General features: G+C 43.2%; 2 protein-coding genes across 12 annotated transcripts in view; one reads left to right on the top strand and one right to left on the bottom strand.

Moving 5' to 3' along the window:
* STEAP3 (STEAP3 metalloreductase) overlaps positions 1-26,174 on the bottom strand; it is a 67,949-nt gene that overhangs the window by 947 nt on the left and 40,828 nt on the right. Inside the window, exon 6 of one of the 7 annotated variants that reach the window (XM_073305229.1) lies at positions 22,674-23,838. The exons of 5 other annotated variants lie outside the window; for them this stretch is intronic. In XM_073305229.1, coding sequence (XP_073161330.1) covers positions 23,787-23,838 — 52 coding nt within the window. In that variant the 3' untranslated portion in view covers positions 22,674-23,786. One more of the 7 variants, XM_073305228.1, reaches the window with a different exon arrangement.
* Positions 1-26,174, top strand: part of C11H2orf76 (chromosome 11 C2orf76 homolog) — a 222,661-nt gene that overhangs the window by 939 nt on the left and 195,548 nt on the right. Inside the window, exons 2-7 of one of the 5 annotated variants that reach the window (XR_012154208.1) lie at positions 7,402-7,554; positions 8,655-8,705; positions 14,788-14,825; positions 14,964-15,045; positions 17,791-17,888; positions 18,492-18,578. Coding sequence is in view for 3 of the 5 variants with exons in the window: in XM_073305230.1 (XP_073161331.1) it covers positions 7,422-7,554; positions 8,655-8,705; positions 14,788-14,825; positions 14,964-15,045; positions 18,492-18,568 (381 nt within the window). In the remaining 2 variants the exon portion in view is untranslated. Of the gene's footprint in view, positions 1-7,401; positions 7,555-8,654; positions 8,706-14,787; positions 14,826-14,963; positions 15,046-17,790; positions 18,701-26,174 lie in introns of those variants that run through there. The other 4 variants (XM_073305231.1, XM_073305230.1, XR_012154207.1 and 1 more) reach the window with 4 other exon arrangements.

Here is a 26,174-nt window from a genome sequence, read left to right on the forward strand (position 1 = left end):
CCTTATACACAGGCTAACTACAAAACCCTTCAGACTAAATGCACAACATATGGAAAAAGTCATAGCCCATGAGATGTGTGTTCAGCCAAAGGTGCAAGATGTAACAAATACACAAAATATGGACACTTTGCAGGCGTTTGCTGTACTGAGGCAGTCAAGAGCCATTATTTCTGGGCTCTATCAAGTGTGATGACAGACCCTGCCTAGAGAGTGAAACTGAATATTCATGGAAAGACCATTGAGCTTAAAATTGACTCAGGAGCAGATGTGAAAGTCATGCCAGAAGGGATGTATAATCACCTTGAAGTCCTCCCAGAGCTGAAATTGCTTGACACAATCCTGACTAGCCCTGGAGGTACTGTGAAGTGTATGGACCAGTTCACCATAGAAACAACTTACAAAGACAAAAGCTTTGCATTCAGAGTGTATATGATCAAAGGACCAAACACCAACAACCTTCTCAGCTGCAGCATGGAAGCCATGATGGGCCTAATGAGAAAAGTGGCAGAACTTCTTGGAGTATTTGGTATTGGAGTTTTGGAAGGAGTCTGAGTATAAATAACGTTAAGAGGCAGTGTTGAAACATATAGTGTACGTACACCTGTGAGGATTCCTATGGTGTTGCTTCATAAAGTGGAAACTGAGTTCAAGAGAATGGAATAGATTGGCTTAATCGAAAAATCTCTGAGCCAACATCATGATGTACACAGTGGTACCAATTATAAAGAAAAATGGAAAAATACAAAACTTTGTGTAGAGCTTTATGAAATCGGCATTAATGAGAACATGGATGGAATCATAAAATTAAAACAATAACATGGAATCCAGGCTCTCACCGGCATTAGGACCACAGTGGCAGGCAGGCAGGGCGGGCTGCATGGCTGAGCTACGTGCAGCCACTGGAGGTAAGAGACCAGTGGTGTGAGGAGGAAGTGCAGGTGGCTAGGGCCACAAGGGATTGCAGGGGTTAGGGGAGAAGGGTCAGCACCTGAGATTTAAGGGCAGCTTCTGAGAACTCAATTCCTTGCTGTGTCAGTTCCTCGGGGACATCAGCTTCTCCCTAATGTGATGCCAAAATTCCCTCAAGATGCTGTGTCAATACAAGTATTCATTGCACAATTGAACATAGGTTCATTTGAAAGAACCTCTTCATGCTCCTTTACAGAGGCATCATGTAGCTGTGGCTAGTGGAGGGACACAAATGAAAGCTTCTTGGGATGCCCAGCAGCGAGGAGGCAGCAGCACTTACCCTGTGTCCCTGCATTGTTGGGTGGGGGAGGAAACAGCAGCTGACAAACAGAGGCTAGGGACACCATTCCTTAGCCAGGATGGGTAAGGAATGGTGTCCCTAGCCTCTGTTTGTCAGAGGGTGGAGATGGATGGCAGGAAAGAGATCACTTGATTATTACCTGTTAGGTTCACTCCCTCTGGGGCACCTGGCATTGGCCACTGTCGGCAGATAGGATACTGGGCTGGATGGACCTTTGGTCTGACCCAGTCTGGCCATTCTTATGTTTAGGGTGGCTGGCTGCTGGCTGAGCTCCTCCCCACCACTCCTACTACAGCTGCTGCTTCTCCTTCCCTGCTGCGGAAGTCCCACACTTTGCCTCTGCCCCACTCCCTGACTCACCTCAGCGGGTGGTCTGCAAAGCAGGCAAAAGTCACTGGGACTCCAACAGCAGGGAAGAAAAGCAGCCCCATGTAGTGGGGACCTGGAGGAGCTCATCTGGCAGCCAGCCGTCCTGCTGCTTCCTCCCTCCTCACGTGGCTACACGGATACATGCTGCTGCCAGAGGGAGTGCTGCCTCCTTGCTGGTGGGCATCCCAGCCAGAGGCATCCTAAGAAATCTGGGGGTAGGTGACCCTGCATGCCCGCCCACATGTTGCCTCTGCTCCTTTGTGCAGCATCAGTGTCCCCCTCCTCAAAGACACAATTACAATTTTGATTTAAAAAACCATAAAGATGGGTTTAAATTTTTTTTAAATCAGAAAAACAAAATCAGAAAATAATCTGAAAATCCATACATATGGCCCTATGAAATCCAGTTTATTATTGTGGATATAAAAAGACATAGTGAAGCAGTTATGAGAGAAAAACATATCCTCCCAACACTGGATGACTTCCTCCTCAAAGTGAAAGGCGTTACTGTATTCTCCACGCTGGATGCCGTGAATGGATTCTGGCAAATTGCTTCAACCAGAAAGAGCGTTTGTTAAACTGACTACATTTATCGCACCTTTTGGGAGATTTTGCTTTCAAAGATTACATTTTAGGATTACAAGTGCACCTGAAATTTTCCATAGAAAGATGGCAGAACTTACACAAATGTAGTTGTCGTTTTCATGAATATTTTGATATATGTGTTATCGATGGAGGAGCACAACAAAACCCTCAACAAAGTTCTAAACTTAATCAGTCAATCAGTAGTGCAGCTAAACAAGGAAAAGTGCATTTTCTGCCTGCACCAAACTGAGTTTTTGGGACAGTAACTCAGTAACTTTGGGACAGACAATAAACAAAGATGGAATCGCAGTCCTAGAATGGGGAGAAAGTGAATCCAATTTGAGAATGGAATGTACCAGAACTGAGATGCATACTGGGCATACTAAATTACCTTGGTGAATACCTCCAAGACCTTTGTACAGTGACAAAACCATTGAATGAACTGTTAAAGTGCAGCACATCTTGGCTAGGGGAGACAAATCAAGAAATTGCCTTCAAAAAGGTAAAAGAAATGATCTCAGCAGCTCTAGTTCTCAAGTACTATGATGTGAACAAACCCACAATGGTCAGTGTGGATGCAAGCTGCTATGGCCTAGGTGTTATATTGTTGCAACAACATGGAGCTGAGTGGAATCCAGTTGCATTTTGTTCTTGCTCACTCACAGAAGCGGAAAAATGACATGTACAGATTGAAAAGGAATGCTTGGCTAGCATATGGGCAGGTGAGAATTTTTACGGGTATCTGTAAGGATTGGATTCTTTTTTGGTGATAACTGACTATAAACCACTTATAACCTTCATCAGCAGAAAAGACCTGGATCAAGCACTGCTGAGATGGCAACGTCTATTGATAGGGTTAAAGAGAGTTAACCCAATTGCTAAATATGTTCCTGTGAAAAATCTGGTCATGACACTTTATCATGGCCAGCATCACACTCAACTACTTGTGAGCTCAGAGATGGCATAAAGGCATATGTGGATGCTGTGGAGGCATACAGACCAGCGTCAGAAGAGATACTATACCAGCTACAAAGAGCAATCTCAACAGACATGCAACTTCAACAAATTCTTAGTTACATTAGGGCCAGCTGGCCCAAATATCTGGAGGAAGTGACGAGATTATTTTGTGGTACGTGGACAATTAAGCAAATCAGTTTGACAAATGATTAAAGGTGATTGCATTGTAATTCCAAATGAAGTGAGAGGAAATATCCTAAACTTCATCCACAAAGTCCCCAAGGACTAACTAAATGCAGTGAATGGGCCATCCAGTCAATGTGGTGGCCGGGTATCGGCAAAGACATAAAGAATTAGTATCTGCATGTGAATGTTACAGAATTAACAACACAAAGGATCTTTAATAACAACACCTCTATCAGGCAGATGTTGGAAGAGACTAGTTGCAGATTTATGCAAATTCAGAAGACATAATTACCTGATCATAGTGGACTGTTTTCTTAGCTACATAGAAATAAGGTACTTGAAAAACCTAACATCTTGCTGTGTTATCAAGAAACTGAAGTGCACGTTTGTTCATTTCCGTTTTCCGGAACAACTAGTGATGAACAACAGACCACGGTTCACCACAGTGGAATTTAAGTAATTCCAAATGAAATATGATTTTGACCATATTACTAGCAGCCCACATTACCCACAAGTGAATGGAGAGGCTGAGAGGGCTAGCAGACAGCCAAGAAAATCCTAAAACAGGAAGGTTCATTTGTTGATCTTCTGAGCTACAGATGAATGCAGATAGCAGCCACTGGTACAGTACAACTGCTGATGGAAAGATAACCCAGAACTACTGTTCCAACTTTGGAAAAGAATCTACAGTAGAACCTCAGAGTTACGTTCTGATCAGTCAACCGCTCACCTCATTTGGAACTGAAAGTACACAATCAGCAGCAGCAGAGACAAACAAACAAACAAAAAAGCAAATACAGTACAGTATTAAACGTAAACTACTAAAAACTAAAAGGCAAGCAGCATTTTTCTTCTGCATAGTAAAGTTTCAAAGCTTTATTGAGTCAACGCTCTGTTGTAAACTTTTGAAAGAACCACCGTAATGTTTTGTTCAGAGTTACGAACATTTCAGAGTTACAAACAATCTCCATTCCTGAGGTGTTTGTAAGTCTGAGGTTCTGCTGTATCTCCAAAGTGACCAGGTGTGAAGATAGTAGCCAAACTGGATAAAAAGGCAAAAGGAGTTTATGAACACTCTTATAACAGACGTCATTCAGAGAGCTGCCGGATCTGGAACCTGGTGACTGTGTTTGTGTCCAACTGGATGGAGAAAAAGCATGGGCAGCTCCAGCTGTTGTAAAGAAAAAGGATATGTTGTCCAGACCATATGTGATTGAGACAGATAATGGAGAGTTCAACAGAAACTGCTGACATTTCAGTTTGTTCCTCAGAAGTAACAATCAACAGAGCGAACTCTACGGATGGTTCATGCAGAACAAAAAGAAGATCACTCAAAAATTCAAAACGGATTAGATACAATCATTGCAACTAATGGACAACCAGATGACCAAGTTGTTACTTGTTAGTGTTGTGTAATTAGAAAACCAGTCTGACGCAGAGAGACTGGACTTTAGAGATGTGTGATAGTGTAACTTTTATAAATGGTAGGAATGTAAAACTTAAAATGGGAGATGTAATGGAATGTTAAACTGTATTATACTATTCAGCAACTACGTGGCACTGTGTGTAAAATACCTTTCCTGAGATGCTAACAATAATACTCAGAAGTGCTTTAAACTTTAGTGTTTAAACTGCAGTGTTTCTCAAGGACTGGTCTGTGGACTGGTGCCGGTCCTTGAGATCTCCCTGACAGCTTAGGAAGGCAGCAAGCTGGTCCCTGATATCAAAGAGTTTGAGAAACGCTACATTAAAATATCTTTAAAAGAACACATTACTTGCTTGTATCTCCATGATGGAAGTTCTGTAGCCAGTCTAAGGGTATGTCTACACTGCCCACATTACTCCGTGGCTGCGGCAGAACTGTGACGTGGGCAGTGTAGACACGCTTCATCGCTGGGGGAGAGATCTCCCAGTGATAAAAAAACCCAACACCCCAAACGAGCGGTGGTAGCTTACTGGCGCTTTTCAGTGCTAAAACTTTTGTCCCTCAGGGGGCTGTTTTTTCACACCTTCTGAACAACTAAAGTTTTAGCGCTGAAAGTGGCAGTGTAGACGTAGCCTTAATCTGGTATAGAAGCCTGCCCTACTACTAGCAGCCCTACAACCGACTGTGTACAAGGAGTACATGACAGTGACAAAGCAGGTCAGGGGGGTGAGGGATGGGAGGCTGCAGGCCAGGGGGGTGAGGGTGGTGGGGCAGGGGTATGAAGAGCAGTGTGTGTGTGTGTGATGGGTAGGGAGCTGCCTGTAGGGTCTTTCTCTGTGCTAAGGGTCTTTCTAAGATGCTAAGATGAGTTTCAGTGAAGTCACACAAATGAGGGTCATTCTTGTCAGTTGTCAGCTTGTGCAGATCAAGGAGTGACTGGTTCACATTCTTTTCATTCAATTTTCGGTCCTGTGTAGAGAAGGACCAGGAAAATGTTCACCTCTTTTTAGCATAATTAAAAAACTCTGTTTTCAGATACAAAAGAATGTGTTTTTTATGTACATGTTATATAAATGAGATGATGTTCTGTGTTTTAACTTGATTATTGTGCTTGAGGCATAGAACTTGGGTCAGTAACTGTAAATGTTACCTCCTCCATCCACCCGCAAAAGTGAGGTAAAATGAGGGAACAGAAGGATCCCCGTCCAAACAAAAATGGAAGTGAAACCCTGTGAATTACTTAGAAGAAGGATAGCTCAGGAGTTTAGTACACTTACTTGGGACATAGCAGATTTGTGCCTCAGATCCCCATTGGATAATAGCACGTTCATACCTCATAGTAGTGTTGTGAGCATAAATGCATTAAAGATTGTGAGGTGCTCAGATACTACCGTAATCGGGACCATATAAGTATCTATGATTGACTGATAAAAACTAAATAAACAATTTAAAACATTTCAGATACACAAGTCTCCTGGTTATTGGAGAGCAACAAATACATAAAAAATCAATACATAAGAGAGAAATAGAATGGCAAGAGAGAGCAAAAATTTGGTGCAGATAGTTGGAGATAACTGCAAAGGCAGCTGAAATGTAGCTCTGTGCTAAAGACAAACTTCCTGGCACTGAAGCTGTGGCCCAGTGTCATTGTTGCAGAAAGCTAATGAACTAACAGAAATGGAGGAAGTGGAAGAGCATTTACTGCTGAAAACTGGGGATGTTATCAGTGGTAGGAAACAGCTCTGCTGGCTAGAGAGACAGGAAATTGACTATGAAGGTGCTGAACTAAAATCTCTGTCTGACTTTGCTTAACGGAACAGAGTGGGAGAAAAGCAGACAAGCCAAAAAACCACCACCTACCAGTCCATATTCTGCCTTCAGTTACAACGGTGTAAACCTAGTGGGGGTTACTCTGGATTTATACTAGTGTGAATGAGAGGAGAATTTTGCCCCCTAATCCCTACAAAAATGACATATGTTATCTTCATCACCATTGTTTTGTTGGATTTAATTTGTTATATGACGTAAAGATGAGCCTTAGGTAGTAGCACGGGCATTTTTCTATATGATGTATCTGTGCAATATTGATGTATTATAAATAAGCTTTTATTTTTGTTTATGGTGTCAAATTCTATCCTTTAGATCATAGAGGACAGGCAGACTTTTCAGTGATTTGGACTTACAAATAAATTAAAAGCAAATCATGTATCACACAGCTTTAAACCATTTTTCTGCAATCCTTTTTTTCTTCTTAATATAGGGCCTGACCCTGTGGCTCGTTCATGGAGCTGCCGCTGTTCTCAGTGGGAGTTCGGTACATGGAAAAACTGCAGGACTGGGCCATCTGACATATAGAGTCAAATTCTACCCTTAACGTTCTGGACAATCCTGTGTCAGTGAGGAGACTATGGCTCTGCTCTTGCTCTCATTGTAGTCATGGCAAAAGTGGTACAGAATTGGACCTAAAGGGAGGGAACAGTATGTTTAAAATCTTGTACATTTTTAGCTCTTTGGGAGTGTCAGATGAATGCACCTGCATCTAGTTATTTTAGCTGTTATATTTGTACAAAGAGATAACTCAGTAATTACTCTCTTTAATGTCTTCTAGGGTGTTTGAAGTTAATTCACATGTCATCGGAAAACTCAGCCATTACTGTTCGCCTGGTTCGCTCCTTTGAGCACCGTAATTTCAGACCAGTGGTGTATCATGGAGTTAACTTGGACCAAACTGTAAAGCAGTTCATTACATTTGTAAGGAATGGTAAGGCCACTGTTATTCTTACACACTCATTTTGTCCCTATACTTTGCTGTCTGTGCGTAAGCAGGTGTAGAAGAGCAAATGAATGGGAAAACTCTTGTGGCTCCATTAAAGCTGCCAGCTCCACATGTTCCCCTTTGGGCTGCCAGGGATGAACGGTGCAGGGGCTGGGAAGCCAGGGATCCATGGGGGATTTGGCTCTTGATCCACAGAGGATGCGCAACTACATTTAGGCATTACCTCCCTCTGCACTGCACTAGAAATCCCAGTGATCAGTCATGGCAAGACCGGTGGTTGTGCTGCAGTTGGCTCACTGGCCCAGGCTGCATGGGCTGCATTGTCGGGCAGCTACTCAAAAAGCATTAGGGACGTATGCCATCTAGCGAATCTCTGGTCACTGTTCCCACGTGACTAGGGGCTACGCCAGTATTTGGCAGAGGGGGAAAGCAAAGGGGGGTCTCATGTGAATGGGGAGGAAGTGTTCTGTGTAGTTATTTTCAACGATGGAAGGCACCACTATATGAGTGTGTGCTCTGGGAATTTTTCTTCCAGGCTGAGTTCTGTCAGCCAGAAATGCACACAGGCACTCAGCATCTCCTGGAGTTGCTCAGCACCAAGCAAGATTGAGCCCATAAAGGAGCTAATTTTCAGCAGTGCGGTTTCCTTTTGGGAGCTGGTTAGCAGTCTCTTTTTCCACATCCGATTCATTTGTGTGTCAGTTGTTTGGGGGCAATTTGCAAATGGGGATGCAGGACTTCTGCCCCTATGAAAATGTTAATAGGATACACATGACAGTAGAGCTTTGGAGGATCAGACTTCAAGGGTCTGATCCTGCACACCTTTCCTTAACATTATACATGTGGGTAGTCCCACTGAAGTCAATGGGGCAACTCACACAAGTAAAGTGTACCATAGAATTTGCAGGATCTGGGCTCAGAGTTGTACCGGTGGCTCTTCTACTTTTGATGCTAAGACAAGTTTCCTGATTTGAGATTTATTTCAAAGTTCAAATTCAGAGTGCAAGCTTCATGAAGTAATCATTTAAAAATATAAAAAGAAAATTGTTACAATCCTTTTCATGTAGTCTCTTTATTTTTAATAGATGTGTCTTTAAGAACAGGACTTCCACCTCCCTTTAAAAAATACAAGTATGGTATGTAATTTTTCTTATTTTTTAAGAGATGTGTGTACAGTATGTTGTACCAGTTCTCATGTTATTTAACTGCATTACAGTTATTTCCATCTAAATATAGTAAGTCAGGACTAGTTTCCTGAAAAGAGCTGTGACACACACACATGCCCCCACATACACCCACACGTTTTGCAGCTGCTTTCAGGAAACAACTAGTCAAGCTAATGGTTAATTTGGCACAGCCCTACTGCGAATGTCACACACACACCATTAGCTTTACATCTTGTGTCTACAAAACCCAACAATTATTATGAACTTCTGTATTCATTTCAGAATTAGGCAGCACATTACACATTTTGCTGCTAATTGGCAAAGGCATTTTGGGATATTAATTTTTTATCATTTTTGTAAGTGCCTTTCTGCAGAGCAGCTTGTGACCCACAGTACTTTGAAATCACAGTCCTCTTCGTGCTTATGCATTTCAATATCCAGCTACTAATTGTGAGGTCACAAGGGATGGCCAAGAAGGAGCTAAAGGCACCGAGTGGAAAATATTTAGATTCATGTACTTAAAGAATTTACATAATATTAAACAAGAGGAAGAGGAAAACATGGCTCAGGTAAATAGGAAAGCTCCTAAATGTAAATTTCGGATGAAATGAAATAGCCTGGGCTAAAATTTAAATCTGATTCTGTGCTCTAATAATTTTTGCAAGTAATGCTGCTCACATGCAAGTTTCCTTGGTGTAAGCAGGTAGACAGCATCATACTTTGAATAGAACACGCTCTATATAGTCCAGATTTATGCCTTTTCTGGGATTTGGCTTTAATTATGCTGTTTGGTGACTAGAGCAAAAGTGGTGCAATGGGTGACAGCAGGGCATGCAGGTATACAGCATAAAGAATAACTCAAATGACAATAAAACACTTTCCCTGAGACATAAACCTCTCCTAAGATGACCTGTTCCATAAACCTGTCTCCTTACAGATACCTCTCTGCCACCAATGCCATTCCCACCTCCCTCTGTCCAAGGTGGAGTTAGCAAACCACATCTACCACACTGATAAAGCATCTCCCTGTGTGGGGCGCACATATAATTCCTGTGAATGGTGCTGGGAATTACACACCTATATCAAGAGACTAAACTGGCATAGGGCCTATTTCTCCATTCACTCTGTTGGGGAATGTTAGGAGGCTTATTCCTTCACCCGCTTCCTTCCCTGGTCCTTCTCGCATGAACAGAGAGCAACAATACCCAAAGTCCAAAGGTGCAAACAATTTGATGTTTATTGGGGTGAACTTCCAGCAAGCATGATTCCAGTTTCCTTCCTTAGTGTCCTCCTTCCCAGCTCTGACACCACAGAGCCTTACACCTGTGTCCTTGTTCCCATTCCTGCCCTTAACAAAACATGATTCCAATTTCCTTACCCACATTCCCTGTTCCCATCTCCCCCACCCACACCCACCCCCTCCCACCCACACCCACAGAGTTTTCATGCACACCCACCAAAGCAACAATCTGATCCCCCAGAGCTACCCCAAGGCTCAGTGTTCCCATCATTCCTCCCCTTGTCCTTTTCTTTTACCACACAAAATTCTCTTTTGCCTAACATTTCTTGCACTGTGATTACTCTTTTTACACAACTGTACCCCGATTACACTCCCATCTTGTACAACTAGACACAACCAGGGGCAGCCAAGTTAAGTTCCAATAGAAACCCCTTCCATCCTTTAGTGATTTTGATTACATTACCCAAAAGTCAAATAATTTTGATCAGATTCTTTCTCTGCCTGCTGCCTGCAGCAGTCCCTTATAGACCATTTCTGTGGGAAAAGGGCCCATTTTCCCTCAGAATAGCTGTAAAGGCTTCTGGGGACAGAAGCGTAGTGGTGGTAGTAGCCACTCGACCTGACCCCCTTGGATAATTTAATTACCAAGCTTCCATCCAATGTGACTGCACAGAGTTGCACATACAGTTACATTGATATAACTGGGTTTTATCATTAAACAAAAACTTCCTTCTTGACATCTCACATAAGTATCCAAACTACCCTCCATTAAAACTTCATTAAAACAAAAGAGTATGGAAAGGCAGGTTGCACTTCGAAACTTTTTTTTTTCTTTCTCTCCACTCCCCCAGGATCAAGTCCCAGCTCCAGTCTCTAAAGGTAGTCTGTTAACTCTGCTTTTGATTATAAACCCTTTTGTGCCAAATCATCTTTCACTACCCCTAACTAATTTACAACCCTTCAGCAGCCCTTGCTGAAGCAGCATCAAACTTGAAAGATTCCTGGCAGCTTCCCATAATGCTGCCCTCACTTCAAACCACTCACAAGCGGACTGAAGTGCCTCCTTTCCCTGGAAGGCATCCAGTCCCCATGGGCAGGGACCTTCTTCTACTACCCATATACCAAGGAGGGTGGGCTCCTCAGCCACCCCCCATCCCTCTGGGTCCCCTAACACTTCCTCCATTTCCTTTTTAATCTCATCCCAGGTTGACCCCTGCACCTGGTATGGGCCCTGGTTCTTCTTTATCCATTTATCCGAAAAATCCTTTACTCTGGCTTGCCAGAACCTGCAACTACCATCACAAGAGTTCGCGATACCCCCTCCAAGCAGCTGCGCGGACTGTTGGGGAGGGGGACTTACAGGCTGCCACTCACCTATTCAATGCGATGCATCCGAGTCATGGCACCAAGATGTTAGGGGGCTTATTCCTTCACCCGCTTCCTTCCCTGGTCCTTCTCGCATGAACAGAGAGCAACAATACCCAAAGTCCAAAGGTGCAAACAATTTGATGTTTATTGGGGTGAACTTCCAGCAAGCATGATTCCAGTTTCCTTCCTTAGTGTCCTCCTTCCCAGCTCTGACACCACAGAGCCTTACACCTGTGTCCTTGTTCCCATTCCTGCCCTTAGCAAAACATGATTCCAATTTCCTCACCCCCATTCCCTGTTCCCATCTCCCCCACCCCCTCCCACCCACACCCACAGAGTTTTCATGCATACCCACCAAAGCAATAATCTGATCCCCCAGAGCCACGCCAAGGCTCAGTGTTCCCATCAAGGAATCAGGAGGTGAAAAATGGGAGCAAGTGGGAAATGTGTCGGGGATTGGAGTTTAATTTGTTAATGTCTCTATCTTCAACTTGTTTCTCTGAATTTAGAGGATAGATGTGAATATTGTATTGTTTAAGGACTTACAATTCTAGAGATTTGAAACATCTGTCTTTGGAGTGCTATTCTTCCCTTTGGTGGCAAATGAAGGAGACCTGTGCTATCATTTTATTCTTTATGCTGTGATATACCTGCAGGTCCATGCACAACTTTTGGTCTAGTCACCACACATGGTATCAGGGGAGATTTGCTGTGCGCATGTGCTTGTGGACATTTGGCTAATTGCTATTCAGAAGATTGAACAAAACACTGTACAATCAAGGGAACAGAACTACACCAGTGCAGCAGTTTGATTCCTGTTACACTAGCTCAGCCTTAGCCTCTCAGCTTTAGGTGCCAGTCATGCTGAGTTTGCATGTAAGGAAACAAAACCAAGCTGCTGATCTTTCCTCTGAGGCCTACCCTCTCTCCTTGACTTCTCTACTGTGGTAGTGGGTAGCACCACCATCCTCCTCATCACATGGGCCTTTCATCTGGGCTTCTCCTGTAATTCTGCCTTCTTTTGGTTCTCTCAGCCCATCACTGTACAAATCTTGCTGCTTCTTCTTGGGCAGCATCATAAAGGGCCAGCCTTACCCCCACTCTGACTCATCCCATCTAGACCCTGCTTGCCTCTCACCTTGACTTATATGTTTCTTTGTATTACGGTAGCACCTAGGAGCCCCAGTCATGGACCAGGAGCACATTTTTCTAGACGCTGTACAAACAGAATGAAAAGGTGGTGCCTACCCCAAAGAGCATCCAGTCTAAGTTGTGCAACCTTCTCCAGTCTGGTTTGACTGTTGCTGCCTCATTTCCTCAGATTCATTAAAAATGCTGCTTTCAAACTCATCTTCTTGGCGCTTTACTTGGACTAAAGCCCCCTCCTCTTTGTCTCTCATTGGCTCAACCTTCTCCACTGCATCTTACCTAAAATTCTTGTTCTCACTGTCAGAACCCTTCACTGTTTAGTTTCTTCCTGTCTATCCATCCTACTATCATCTTACTGTTAAGTTGACTCTGCCTGTGTGGCACCTACGATGTCAGCCTTGGTCGCCCACTTGTCTGCTTCTTTCCCTTTTGCACCTTTTCCTGTGCATATTAGGCAATATGAGGCAAAGCCACCATGTTATCCTCCTTTGAATCCCTCCTTAAAACACACCTCTACCATGTTTCCCACAGAGAACTGTCATCTGATAATGGCTGGGCAGGTTGAAAGCTGTGATTTCTGCTTCTGATTGGCTTACTCCATCTACAAATTGTGCAGACAGCTACTAAAGCATCCCATTATTTTTACTTCATTCCCTCCAGCCTTTTGTTTGTCTGACACATGTCACGTTTTGTCTGTTAGATTGTAAACACTTTGGAGGCAGGGACTGCCATTTACCACATGTCGGTACAGTGCCTAGCACAATGGAGACCCAAACTGGTGCAGTCCTCTAGGCCCTACCCAATACAAATAATACAAAGAATTGTCATCTGAATTCATTACACTTTAGTACCTCATGACAGTATTTTATATCAACAGTCACAAAAGGCCTGTTACTATAAACACAAGGTCAAATTTATTTATGTGCTCAAGTGAGTTTGGGGTAAAATGGTTAGCAAAAGCAAATGGGAGGAGGTGAGGCTTTAGCCTGGATTTGAAGATGCTGATATTTTATCTACATGGTGGAGCTGGAACAGCCTCTCTTTAATAGGGCAAATGGTTAAATGCAAAAATGTCTGTGGTCAGTGGTGGAGCTGTGAACAGATAAAATCAAGAGTGACTCAGAGACTGAATGGGTAAGTAAGAAGTCAGGTCAGAGAATGGAAGTGTGAAGTTGTACTAGGATTTGAAAACCAGTAGGCTGCTTTTGGACTCCATTCATTGGGGTATAGAGCTGGCTGAGGTTAGTAAAGATCGTTGATAGTCCGCATGTTCACTTCCCAGAGATGAAAGCTTAGTATGTTTTCAGTGTGATTATTTGGTCTTCTTGCAGTACCTCTGTGTAACGGTAAGATTCCAGTAAGTGATGTTCAATGCACGTCTTGCTTCTAAGATATATGGGTAGTACTGCAACAGGTACTGTATGCTAAATCTGCCTCTGTAGTGACCTTTGCAGCGGGAGAGCAAGGCAATCCAACTCTCCTTAAATGCGATGAATACAACGTACAAAATGGGCTGAAGTGATGTGTATTTTCATGGATTAAAGCCTTGTCAACAAACCTCTAATTGAGAATGTGATCTTTATTGTACCAGAGCTCTGAATACTCAGTCACACCAATTTGAAAGTTACTCTAGTCCACATTTTTTCCCCCTCTAGACTTACAAGTAGGTAAATAGCATCAAGTTTCTAGCTCCTTTGCTGAAAAAGCACTCGTCCTATTTTGAGTTTGTTCAAACATAGATGTCTTGGAATTCTGCTTTTATACCTGTGTATGTAACAATAGCATCCTTTTACTGATTCTGCTCCCTGTTGTGCGTTCTGCCATCTCTGCTTATTTTAAAGTGACAAAATTAAGTTGTTACTACTTCTTTCTCCTGCTAGCAGAGCAGAGCCAACACCGTGGGAGAGCAAGTTGGGTTCTCTTTCTTCTTGTGCAGCATCAACAGATTCGTTTATTAAATTTCAGTCACCTTCCTCACTGAAGCTAGATTGCATGGGTATCATGGAGGGCATAGGATGAAGACAATGGGATAGCGTAAATGTCCTTCAGACCCTAATTTGCCTGACAGAACTTCTAACACAGGTGGTAATACTCACAAAGAAAAGAACCTAGATTGATTCTCAGATTTCAGGTTTGGATTGCAGGGCTAGCTGCTAGTGGAGAGAGTTTTGTTTTTCCCTTTTTGAACAGAGAACACTTGAAAAGCCTCAAGAGATGACAAACATGGAACCCTCACAGTGCCATTGTCCAGTGTAATGAACCACATCTTAAGGGAAGTTTTGTATTTTCTTCCAGATACAATGAAGATTATTCACCAAGCACATGGATCTAAGGTACATTTGCTATCTGTTCCTTCCCCCCCCCCCCCTTTTATGTGTGTATACAGCTAGATCTATGCACTTCTAGAGAACATAATGGCAGAGCTAATAAAATCTGCATTTATCTTTATATTCCTATTTACTTATTTCTAGACCAATGAACTTGTAGTGAGTTTGGAGGATGATGACAAACTCATTTTAAAAGAAGACAGCACTTTGAAAGCAGCTGGAGTAGGTAGGAGTACCTTTATATTGACTGACAGTACTGATCATTGTGCTTGTCATTATACTGATAACTGGCTGATTATGTTTGGATAGTCTGCTGAAAAGTAAATGCTGTTCCTGATGCTCTTTACACTACCTGGTAATTATCCAGGGGGGAGAAGAAGGGGGGATAATGTACATTCACACTATTGGGCAGAGGGCAGCAGGCATGTGCACTCCAAATGCTCAGAATGCAAATTGTGATTTTTAGAAGGTACGCTTAGAATTCTGCTGAGGGTAATTTTAAATGATTGACAGATAAGATTAAGCAGACATAGTACTAATAACCTACCTGTAACATTTAAACTGATGTTTTGGTTCAAAGTTTAAGTAGTGGAACTAGTGTGGAATAATGAAATGAGATTAGATTTGTTTAATGTGCAACACAATATTCAAATTGCACAGGGCAGCACAAATAATATCATTTAGAAAGTGAGCTGAACATAGCATGTGGTTAAAATCAACCTGAGTCCTTGCTCTCTGACAAAAGAATGCATATGGCGCATGTCTTGTGCTAATAGTGTAAAGAAATGACTATATATGACAAATTTGATAGTCACTGGATGTCATTTTGGCTCCATGCAAAAATGATTTTGTGGCAGCAGAGCAGCTGAGACTTTGAGGCCCAATTCGCAGGCTTTGAGACGGCACTGGTTAGTTTAGAATGTCGCTTATTTAAATCTGGTGCACAACAATCTTACGCTCTGGGTGAAAGATCACAGAGGAAGTTAGAAATGGAAGAACCCATTCAGCATTAGGCCACCTAGCCTCTCTCCAGCCAATGCAGGATTTCCCCCTACAGAGTACTATTTAGCACTTTTTCTGATCTAGTTTAAAATCCTTCAGTTCAGTGGTGCTTCCTCCACCCCCCCTTAGGAGACTATTATAAATCTTACCATTGGGGGGAAAAAAATGGAACATCAGAAAATACTCTCTTGATTTCATTTCTTTACTCCTGGTTATTCTCATTGGGCCACACTGATCAATTCCCCTTTCTCCTTGGCATTTATACCTGATACTTTTAGTTTCTCCCCCTTTCCTCTTTGCCCGCTACCCCTTATTCTATACTGTAATCTCTCTGAGGAGAGGACACTCTCATACTATACTTATGTACTGTGCTTAGCTTAATGGGCTGCTGATATCAGGCCTTATAGAGGACTGGGCATTATTATTGAATATTAACTGTTGAACTGTTAATATTGTTGAATATTAATAATAAAAGTCAATCTTTAGCCTTCCCTGCTAACTCAATCCTTTTAACCCAGATGAAAAGCAGTTCTTCAGGAAGGAGGGTTATTGGCAGTCTGAAGACTTCAAAGTCTTGTAATTTAGTTAGTATATGCCTCTTGTCAGCATGAGTCTTACCTACCTAAGACTTGAGGTAGCCTGGCTTAGAGGTCTAAGCAAGGAGCTGGGAAACAGTGGCAGATATTTGCTTAGAGCTGCCCTCCTCTAGCGCTGTCCTCCTCCAAGACACCATTGATGAATTATTGTACATTCCTACCTTTGAAACAGGTACCATAGTCCTAGTGGTGGTATAACTTGATGCAATCTCAGTAAATTATCAGCACATCAGAGTAATCTTGTTCTGAAAACAAACTGCGATAAACTAGACTGCTTTTATTTCTCTGAATGTAGGGGAGGAGGGAATGGTTTAAGGATGGAAGAAAAGTAATTAAAACGATACCTCCATAATTATTCAGGTTAACTATATACTTAGAACAAATGCTAACTGCATCAATGCCCGACTGCTGTATGAGGTAGAATGAAGTTCTTGCTGTGTAATGTGGAATATCCTCTTAGACTTGCCAAGTTTTGAGGTTTTAGAAGAGCCGTTTTTGTGTTCTGATATATTAACGTTTACCTCAGTGTGAAAAGCTCTCTTCCACTGACTTACAGAAGCAATAGTGTAGTAAGACCTTTGGCAACTCTGTATTTTTATCCGTTTAGAGTAGATTTGCATTTCTGGTAAGTAATAAAAACATAGCAAAAGCTCTTCGGAGTAGGGACTGTTTCCATTCTATGTTTGTACAGTGTTTAGCACAATGAGGTCCAGGACTAAGATTCCTAGGCACTATGATAATATAAAGAATAAACAAAATAAGTGATGCACAGTATCATGTGACGGTAGTTCTGGTCCTGAACCTGCACCTGCCTCCATTGAAATCAATTGCAAATCTCCCATTGATATGTTTAGATTTTAAATATGTTCGCTGCACAACATTTGCTAGAGGCAAACACTAGAATTTTCCTTTTCAAAAAGCCAGGAGCCCAATCCTGTGAGGTACTGAGCACCCTCCTCAACTACAAAGGATTGATTTTAGCATTCGGCAGGATTGGGCTGGAAAGATGTAAATTATGAGGCTATTAGATGAGCATCTTTAGGAAATCCTCTGTGGTGGTGATTATTATTACAGCTATTATCTAGTCAGCAAAGTTAATGTGTGCCTATTTCTAGAGCACGGATGTATGTTAATAAAGTGTTCAGCATTCATTGCAAACAATCTTGTCTTTTTCCAAGTCAAGATTCTAAAACCTCTCCTGCTCCTTTTGTATAAGACAGGCAGACTTCATTAAATTCAGGTTTAATTTAAAAAGCAAAGGCAGAACTTATTGGCTCAGCACCTTAAAGAATTCCATGTTTAATAATTGTGAAGGTTTTCCATCAGATTTGTCTCCACTCTGAATTAGTAATGTTGCTGACTTATTGTTTTAGAAGAGGAAGTCCTTGACCTGCTGGGCTGAAAGAATTGTGACTGCTCTGAACCTTTGTGGGTCCTTTAGCTGTGCCATATCCCCTGTGAATAATTAGAGGTATTTGAAGGTATTGCTGGGGAAGCCAATTTGTGTCGTTCACTTTGCATATTGTTGAAGCCTTATGAATTAATCATTAGCAGGGCAAAAAATTAACTTCTTCAGACACATATTTTGATGGGCCATGAGGGAGAATGTAAAGTGATCTGTAAAATATTCTACTAATCCTCTAAGTATTAAATTATTATACCTGCAGGCTTATTTCAGAAAAAAGAGGTTTTTTCTCCCTCCTTAACTGAATAATGGATTGAAAAAAACCCAAGCTTTGTTGTTTTCTAGGATTCTGAGAAAGAATAAATGTGCAATCTCCTAGGTTGTCCAAATTGTTTTGTAGCCTTTGGTGAAATTAGACTTGAAGGTTTCTGCAGATGTTTGTTTACATTTATATGCCAATGTTCTAGTTCTTTTTAACCAGACTAAAACACATGGTAATTGGGTCTAACGTAAAAATAAACAACGTGGTGACTAGTGATTGCCTTTAACCAAAAAGGCACCGAATGCATTCTGAGGTTCTAATTAATGTTAATAGGCTGCTATGTGGTTAATACAATAAGCATATGCTTTTATTGGGCATGCTGAATATTTATTTTTTATCCCTTTCAGCAAATGAAACTGAATTAGCGTTCTTCTGTGAAGAAGATTACAGAAACTACAAAGCTAATCCTGTTTCGGCCTGGTGACGATCCCAAGAGAGCTGGGTTTTTTTGTTTTCTCATACCCGTTTAAAACTCTTTTTTTTTCTGTTTAATGAGATTTTTTTTTTAATCAATAAATCCTAGAGGATTGCCTCACAAATGCAGCAATTTCTTTATTGTATAAACTCATTTCTCTCAGGATGCTGAGATCCAGGGGGAAAAAAATCAATGACACAAATTTGCTTTCCTTTCATACATTTCCCCTCTCCCCCCTTACATCTTACAATGTAAGCAGTATAGATGAACTCAGACCTGTAACACACATTCTGGTGGTGTGATTCTACAGTGGTGGATTAAGTATAAGAGTCGTTAGCTATGTATGTAAAATCCTGTCATAATGGTATCCTTTTTTTATGGAAAAAGGAAACTTTTTATGACCAACTCACTGGATATTTTCAAGAGCTTAGTGATGGAATCCCTAGGTTACAAATAATAGCTTTATTTCACTCATCTTATGTTCAGTCTGTCTTATTTTAATGGTGCAGGCTGATTCAGTTTCATATTCTTCAGTTGTGAATGCTTTCCTTTATACTCTATATTCCAGCCCCTTTTAGTGTGATGAAACAGACAAATGACTGTCTGGAAGCTTTTGTGTTCAAGGACCAGCCTGATTGTTTTTAGCATCATTTCACAGAGATGCCTTGGTGTAAGGCGTAGCAACTTGACTTCTTGTGTGACATCAGTATGCATAAGCAGACATCAGGCATTTCTCCAAATGGTGTGAAAGCCAGTGAACACTCCTCGGTTCAGTTCAGTATTAAAATAAAACCCGAATGATTGCGTTTCTTGTGAGGGGAGGCACAGTCTGTGGGCAGCTGTTTCCATGACAGGGAGCAATTCTTTCCCACTTTCTTGGAGATGAGTACTCCCATAGTGTCACTATCTATTAGTTCCTGGAACTTCTATACTCTTCTGCTACATTCACCAAATTAAGAACAAGTAGAATAGTCATCCTAGAATGATTAGACAGACTTGCTCTCCAGGAAGAGTTAATACTGCTGTTCCATGAAATTGCAGGGATAAGGCAGCGGCACTTCATGGGCTGTGCTGTACAATAGCATGACAGAGCCTTTTGTTATGCTCTCGAACACTGCTTGTATACTGTGACTCTTTCTGAAATACTGTTCTACTTGTGTTACTTTCACCAGCTCTTTAAAGCATTTCAGTCTTCCCAAAAAGGCATAGAAAATCACCAGGACTTATTATTCAAACTGAGAATGTTGGAACAGAATACAGAGAGGATTGGTAATGGAATATGGGGCCTTTCATCGCTGGAAGCTGGTTTGATTCTGGAGCAGTTGAGTGTGATTAGCAGTTGAGTGGTGAACAAAAGTTGTTGACATCCATTACTTCCAGTAGCCAGTGTGAAATGAGTTAGAGGTCTCTGTCCAATTTCTTATGGAATGGTCAGCTCATTTTCACAAGAAAATACCACCACAGTTGGTACCCTGGTTTGTGGTCTTAGCAGAGGCCCTGACTAAATAGGTACGGAGATTGAACTAACATCTGATCAGAGGTGATTTTCCCCATGGCAGTGTGGGCTAGTTTATACTGATTTTGCTTGTGCTCTTAGTCATTGTGGGAATAATGAGGATTTTACTTTCCAGGGCTATCAGCGTGTCATCTCTCACCAGTTCTAAATTAAACTATAAACCAAACAGAACTGTAGTCTTTATCTTGAGTTGCTTTGATTTTAAATCAGCCTGAGGTTTACCGTCTGATGGATGGTGGAATAAACTGACCCTCCTGCAGAAGAAACAGATCCAGGACTTTGTATGGATCACAATAGTTGGGAAGGGATAGTTGCAATGGGAGAGGCCAGAGCTGGGGAAAAGTGGCATCAGGGAGTGGAGGCTTAGTTAGATGTTGACGTGGGAAGATGTCTGCAGTGGGACCAAAGAGGAAGTTTGAATGGGAAGGAATTGCCAGCAGGAGCAATGGTGCCTGGCTGAATAAATTCTCAGTTATATCTAGTCAGCTGGATACAAAACCAGTCTTCAACTGTCCTAATTTTTACACATTAAAACTGTCACTTTGTTCGCTTAAAATACCTTTTGCAAACCTTGATTGTGCAGGCATCTGAATTTTCCAGAGACAATTCTGTTACCTCCTGACATTCATGCTGCTTTTCTATTTGTTAAGAAAAAATTGCTGGCATGGATATTTATAATGGGTATGTTAAATGCTCCCAATTGTCATTGGCTAAGACACCTTCCCAGATCTTCAAGGAGGAGTCTAAGAGGTATGTTGTACAGTGTCAGTGTTAATTAGGGGAACCGATTTACCCTCTGAAAGTTATTTTGTTCTAGAAGAGATCTGCAAGTATTGAATGGAGAAGGACAAATGCTCCTCTTTTGGTTTTGGGGGCATTCAGCACACTACCTTCCAATTAGTTCATTTGAAAAAATATTTGCAGGTAACCTTTAGCATGTAGCACCTGTCACTGGTCTAGAACAGCTGTGGATTCCTGTCCTCCTTGCCCAGTAGTAGAGAAACTGACTTCAGGCCTTGAGGAAGAGGGATCCTTGAAGCCAACAGGGTGGGAATGTGATTAGAGGACATGCTGTACTTGTCCATGCTTGGTCACATCAGTAAGAAAATAATGGGCTCTCTTTGAAGTTAGTGGCAGCAGGATCGCTGGAAACACTTAGGCTATGTGTACACGGGACAGAAAAAAACAGGCAGAGTTTTTTCACAGGGAGTTAGGTTGCTGATGATAAAGCGCTTAAAGAACATTGCTGTTGTGTGTTCACATTGTCTTCCACTGGCAGCATAGCGTGTTCACACTTGCGGCACTTGCATCAGCAATGAGAGCAGTGCACTGTGGGTAGCTATCCCACAGTCCTGCTCTCCCTCTTCTGCTGCTAGGTCTTGTGGGAAGGCACAGGGGATCATGGCGCATCATGGGTCCAGGCTCAGTGCCCCGTGATGCACTGCTTTCCGTCCCAGCATTCCATGTGCTCCCGTCTTCAGTTTGCAAAATTTTTCAACGTCTCGTTTTCTCCTTGCCCTGCCACATCTATCTGCAGGAATGGATCCTGCGCTGATCTCCACTGCTCTGCTAGCTCTCACTAGCACATCACGAATAGCAGTGGAGTTATTCTTGAAGTTACGAAGGCAATGGTAGTCAGAGTTGCCTGACGTGTCCGACATGGAAAGCAGCAACATTAGATTGCTTTTGGCATTCATGGAACAGCTGATCACAGTGGAATGTCGCTTTTGGGCTCTGGAAACGAGCACAGAGTTGTGGGATTGCATTGTTATGCAGGTCTGGGATCATGACCAGTGGCTTCAGAATTTTCAGATGCAGAAAGTCACCTTCCTGGAACTGTGTGGTGAGCTCTCCCCAGCACTGTGACGTAAGGACTCCTGAATGAGAGCTGCCCTCTCAGTGGAGAAGTGCGTGGCGATTGCAGTGTGGAAGCTGGTGACTCCAGCCTGCTACCAGTTGGTCGTGAACCATTTTGGAGTGCGGAAGTTGACTGTTGGGGCTGTGTTAACGCAAGTGTGCAAGGCCATTAGTCACATCCTACTGTGAAAGACCATGACTCTTGGCAATGTGCATGAAATTCTGGATGGGTTTGCAGAAATGGGTTTCCCGAACTGCAGAGGGGTGACAAGGGGTTCTTGCAAAAAAATTTTTGGTGGCCTCACAGTGCGGCCACCAACTCTCACTGGTGGCCGCACTGACACTTTCCCCCTAAAATACTTAATTAACTTTAGGAAAAACAATTAAATATGCACAGGTTCACATCCAAATCATTGTAATGTATATTTGTAGGGTTTTTTGGGAGACTCAATAACAAAAACGATGCTGCCTCCCCTATCCAGGGCTTAGTGCAGGGGTCTCAAACTCAAATGACCACGAGGGCCATATGAGGACTAGTACACTGGCCTGAGGGCTGCATCACTGACCCCCCCCACACCCGCTGCCCCAGCCCCACCCCCACTCCACCCCTTCCATGAGGCCCGCCCCTGCCCCACCTCTTCCCTGCCCCCATTCTAACCCCTTCCCCGAAATCAACATGGGGTGATCTGGAAAGGTGCATGATACCTGTATCTTTAGGAACACTGACCTGTACAGAAAGCTGCAAGCAGGGACTTTCTTTCCAGACCAGATCACCACAGGGGAAGTCGAAATGCCCAGTGATCCTGGGAGACCCAGTGTACCCCTTAATGCCATGGCTCATGAAGCCGTACATGGAAAACCCAGATAGCAGTAAGGTGTGGTTCAACAACAGGCTGAGTTAGGTGCAGAATGACCGCTGAATGTGTGTTTGGCCGATTAAAGGTGCGCTGGCAGTGCCTGTATGGCAGGTTAGACCTTAGTGAGGAGAATATTCCCACGGTTATAGCCGCATGTTGCACACGGCATAATATTTGTGAAGGGAAGGGTGAAAAATTTACTCGGAGTGGACTGTGAAGGCAGAATGCCTGGCTGCTGATTTTGAGCATCCCGATACCAGGGCTATTAGAGGGGTGCAACGTGGGGCAATAAGAATCAGGGATGCCTTGAGGCAACACTTTGAAGATAAAAACCAGTAATGTTTGTTGCTATGATTGGGACTGCAATGGTTAATTAAATTTGATATGCTAGGAAGCAGTAGTGATTGTTAAGGCCTAGGATTCAATTAAGGAACTGACAGACATGCCTGCTGATTTGCAGGTGCCATCTGCTACCATAACTTGCATGGAAACATATAAAGAGTGCTTATAATTCAAAGAACTTTGCTTTTATTGTGAAATAAATCACAACCCAACACTACACACAGATACACAGACACACACAGATTCCTGGGGGGAGAAGATACTTGGGGGGGGGAAGGAGGGTGGACTTTCAGAGCTGAGCATAAGTCCAGCTTTCGTTTGAAATGCTGTCTATGGGGGTGTGTGTGTGTGGAGTTTAGAGGAAAGCAAAAAGTGTCAGAAAGCAGAAAGGAATGTGCAGAGGAATTCTGAATGTGTTGAAGGGGAGGGCAAGCACGCATCTGCTCAGTCTGGACCATTATGAGAGACTGGAACATGTCAGTTTGATGGTCCAAAACTTTTATCAGACTCTCTGTGGCGTCCCTATTGTACGCATCATTTTCTTTCCTTTCCCACTTGTTGTTTTCCCTCTACTTCTTGCTTTCAAACTTTTCTGCCTTTGACTGCAGCAGCACCTCCCGGAATATAACTTTCTTGCTCTGTCTTGGACATTTTCTTATCTGGCACAGACGCTCTCCTGCTGTTGGAGGGGGTTCACAAGGTCATGTCTAGAGAGGCATAATTAACAATAAACAGAAGCACTATTGTCAACTACACAGAGAGCATTGAAACACTGCATTAAAATACACAGCTGGTAACATACCTATCACTTTCTCGGTGACCCTAGGCAAGCACACATGCAGGAGAACAGCCCAAGCATGGTGAGTGAACCCAAGGGCAGGGGCAGGGGCATTGTTCATTGCAGAAAAGCAATGTGAAAGGGTCCCCAGGCACTTATGGGGGTCAACACTCTAAACTTCCCCACCGTTTTCCACAGGCGGGGTCACTATGGAAAATATCTCACTCCTGAGGGTAAGCAAGGAAGCAAAGGTGCATCTGCTACATGCTTGCAGCTTTTGCCCGCGTCCCTACGCTGCTTGCCTGTGTGCAGCTTTGGTCCCTGCCCAGGTAATTGCAGAGTGGCATGGGAAAGTGTCTCTCAATGGGAGAAGGAACAAAGCAGCTCTGCCAAGGAACCTCCGGCAGAGGATTGCTGAGTACCTCCAGGAAAGTTTCTCTCTGGAGGATTCTCATGAAATCTCGGAGTGCATCAACTCCCTGTTCTGCCATACTGCCTAGCTGCGTGTGGAAATGCCCAGCACACAGAAACACAGCCAGTCTTGTACATTTCTCTGCCCTCAACCCACTTCAGAACTTCACAAAGCTAAACCACTTATCAGGGGTCTCCTCTCCTGGCTCGCCACAGAGTGACTGCTGAGACACCACCGGAGTGGAAAAAACTCCTGACTGGATGCACCACTGGGCGGCCCTGCCGTGGGCTCCACATCTTCTTCAGCCTCCACCTCTTCATCAATGACTTCCTCCTCTGGGCTAGGTCCACTTTCCACTGGCTTCAGACCTGTCGCAGTATCCACGGTGTGCTTGACGGTGGAAGTTGAGTTGCCATTTAGGATAGCGTCCAACTCCTTATAAAAACGACAGGTCTGGGGCACAGAACTGGAGCGACGGTTTGCCTCCCTTGCCTTGTGGTACGCGTGCCTCAGCTCCTTCACCTTTGCACTGCACTGCAGCATGTCCTGATCATAGCCCTTTTTGTGCAAGCTGCACGCAGTCTGGCCGTAGATATAGAAATGCTTACGGCTGGCGCGCTGCTGGGACTGGACAGCCTCCTCGCCCCAAACACTCATCAGATCCAGTAGCTCCGCAGTGGTCCAAGCGGGAAATCGTTTGCTGTGTGGAGCCGCCATGGTCACCACGGAGGATGTGCGCCGAGCAAACAGGAAGGGGAATCTCAAAATTCCTGGGGCTCTAAAGGGGGAGGGACAGAAGGTTGTTCACCCGGCAGCAGGGCAGCAGAGTTGAAACTGCTGACTAGAGTGGTCAGCATGGGCATTGTGGGACACTTTCCGGTAGCCAATAACAGCGCTAAAATCAGGCATGGTGTCTACATTGGCACGATGGCGATAAAACCTTGGTGCAAAAAGCCTTATGACTCTTGTCAAGGTGGGTTTTTTTTTTTTTTACAGCGCTGCAACTGAGGAGTGTCATACACCTCTGCTGCCTTTTGACGAAAAACCTTGGCAGTGTAGACCAGCCCTTAAGTTACATACAAATTCAAAAGTTGTGTGTCTGCCTACACTGGCTTTATGGCTTATAACAACAATCTGTAACCCACTAGCTGCCCCATCCCCAGCTGTTGCTCCCCCTTTCCTCCCTAGGACTGGAGGCGTTAATAGGCCACTTCACCTTGAATGGTCTCTTACAATATGCCTTGCATAATGACAGGTTTCAGGGTAGCAGCTGTTTTAGTCTGTATCCGCAAAAAGACAAGGAGGACTTGTGGCACCTTAGAGATTAACACATTTATTTGAGCATAAGCTTTCGTGAGCTACATCCGATGCAGTGAGCTGTAGCTCACAAAAGCTTATGCTCAAATAAATGTGTTAGTCTCTAAGGTGCCACAAGTCCTCCTTTTCTTTTTACAGTATGTGTTAACGACTTATGCTAAACAATCTGTTCCACCTTGTATTTCGCTGTGACACTCGGTATCTACCCTAGAGAGCTTGCAGTGGCATAGCTATCCAATGCAGCTGCACCGCAGTAAGATCTCTAGTCTAGCTGCTCTACACCAATGATGGGAGAAAGCTCTTCCATCAACATAATTAATCCACCCCCAACAAGTGGTGGTGGGGTGTGTTTTATTCACACCCCTGCATGACATAAGTTATACGACATAAGTGGTAGTGTAGACATCGCCTACGTTTCCCAGACCTGAAGAAGAGCTCGGTGTGGATTAAAAGCGTGTGTCTCTCACCAACAGAAGTTGGTCCAAAAAGATATTACCTTGCCCTTGTCTCTCTTTGTATATTGTCTGGCAGTGTTT

Source organism: Lepidochelys kempii, chromosome 11, assembly GCF_965140265.1.
Source record: "Lepidochelys kempii isolate rLepKem1 chromosome 11, rLepKem1.hap2, whole genome shotgun sequence".
NCBI classification, from domain to species: domain Eukaryota; kingdom Metazoa; phylum Chordata; order Testudines; family Cheloniidae; genus Lepidochelys; species Lepidochelys kempii.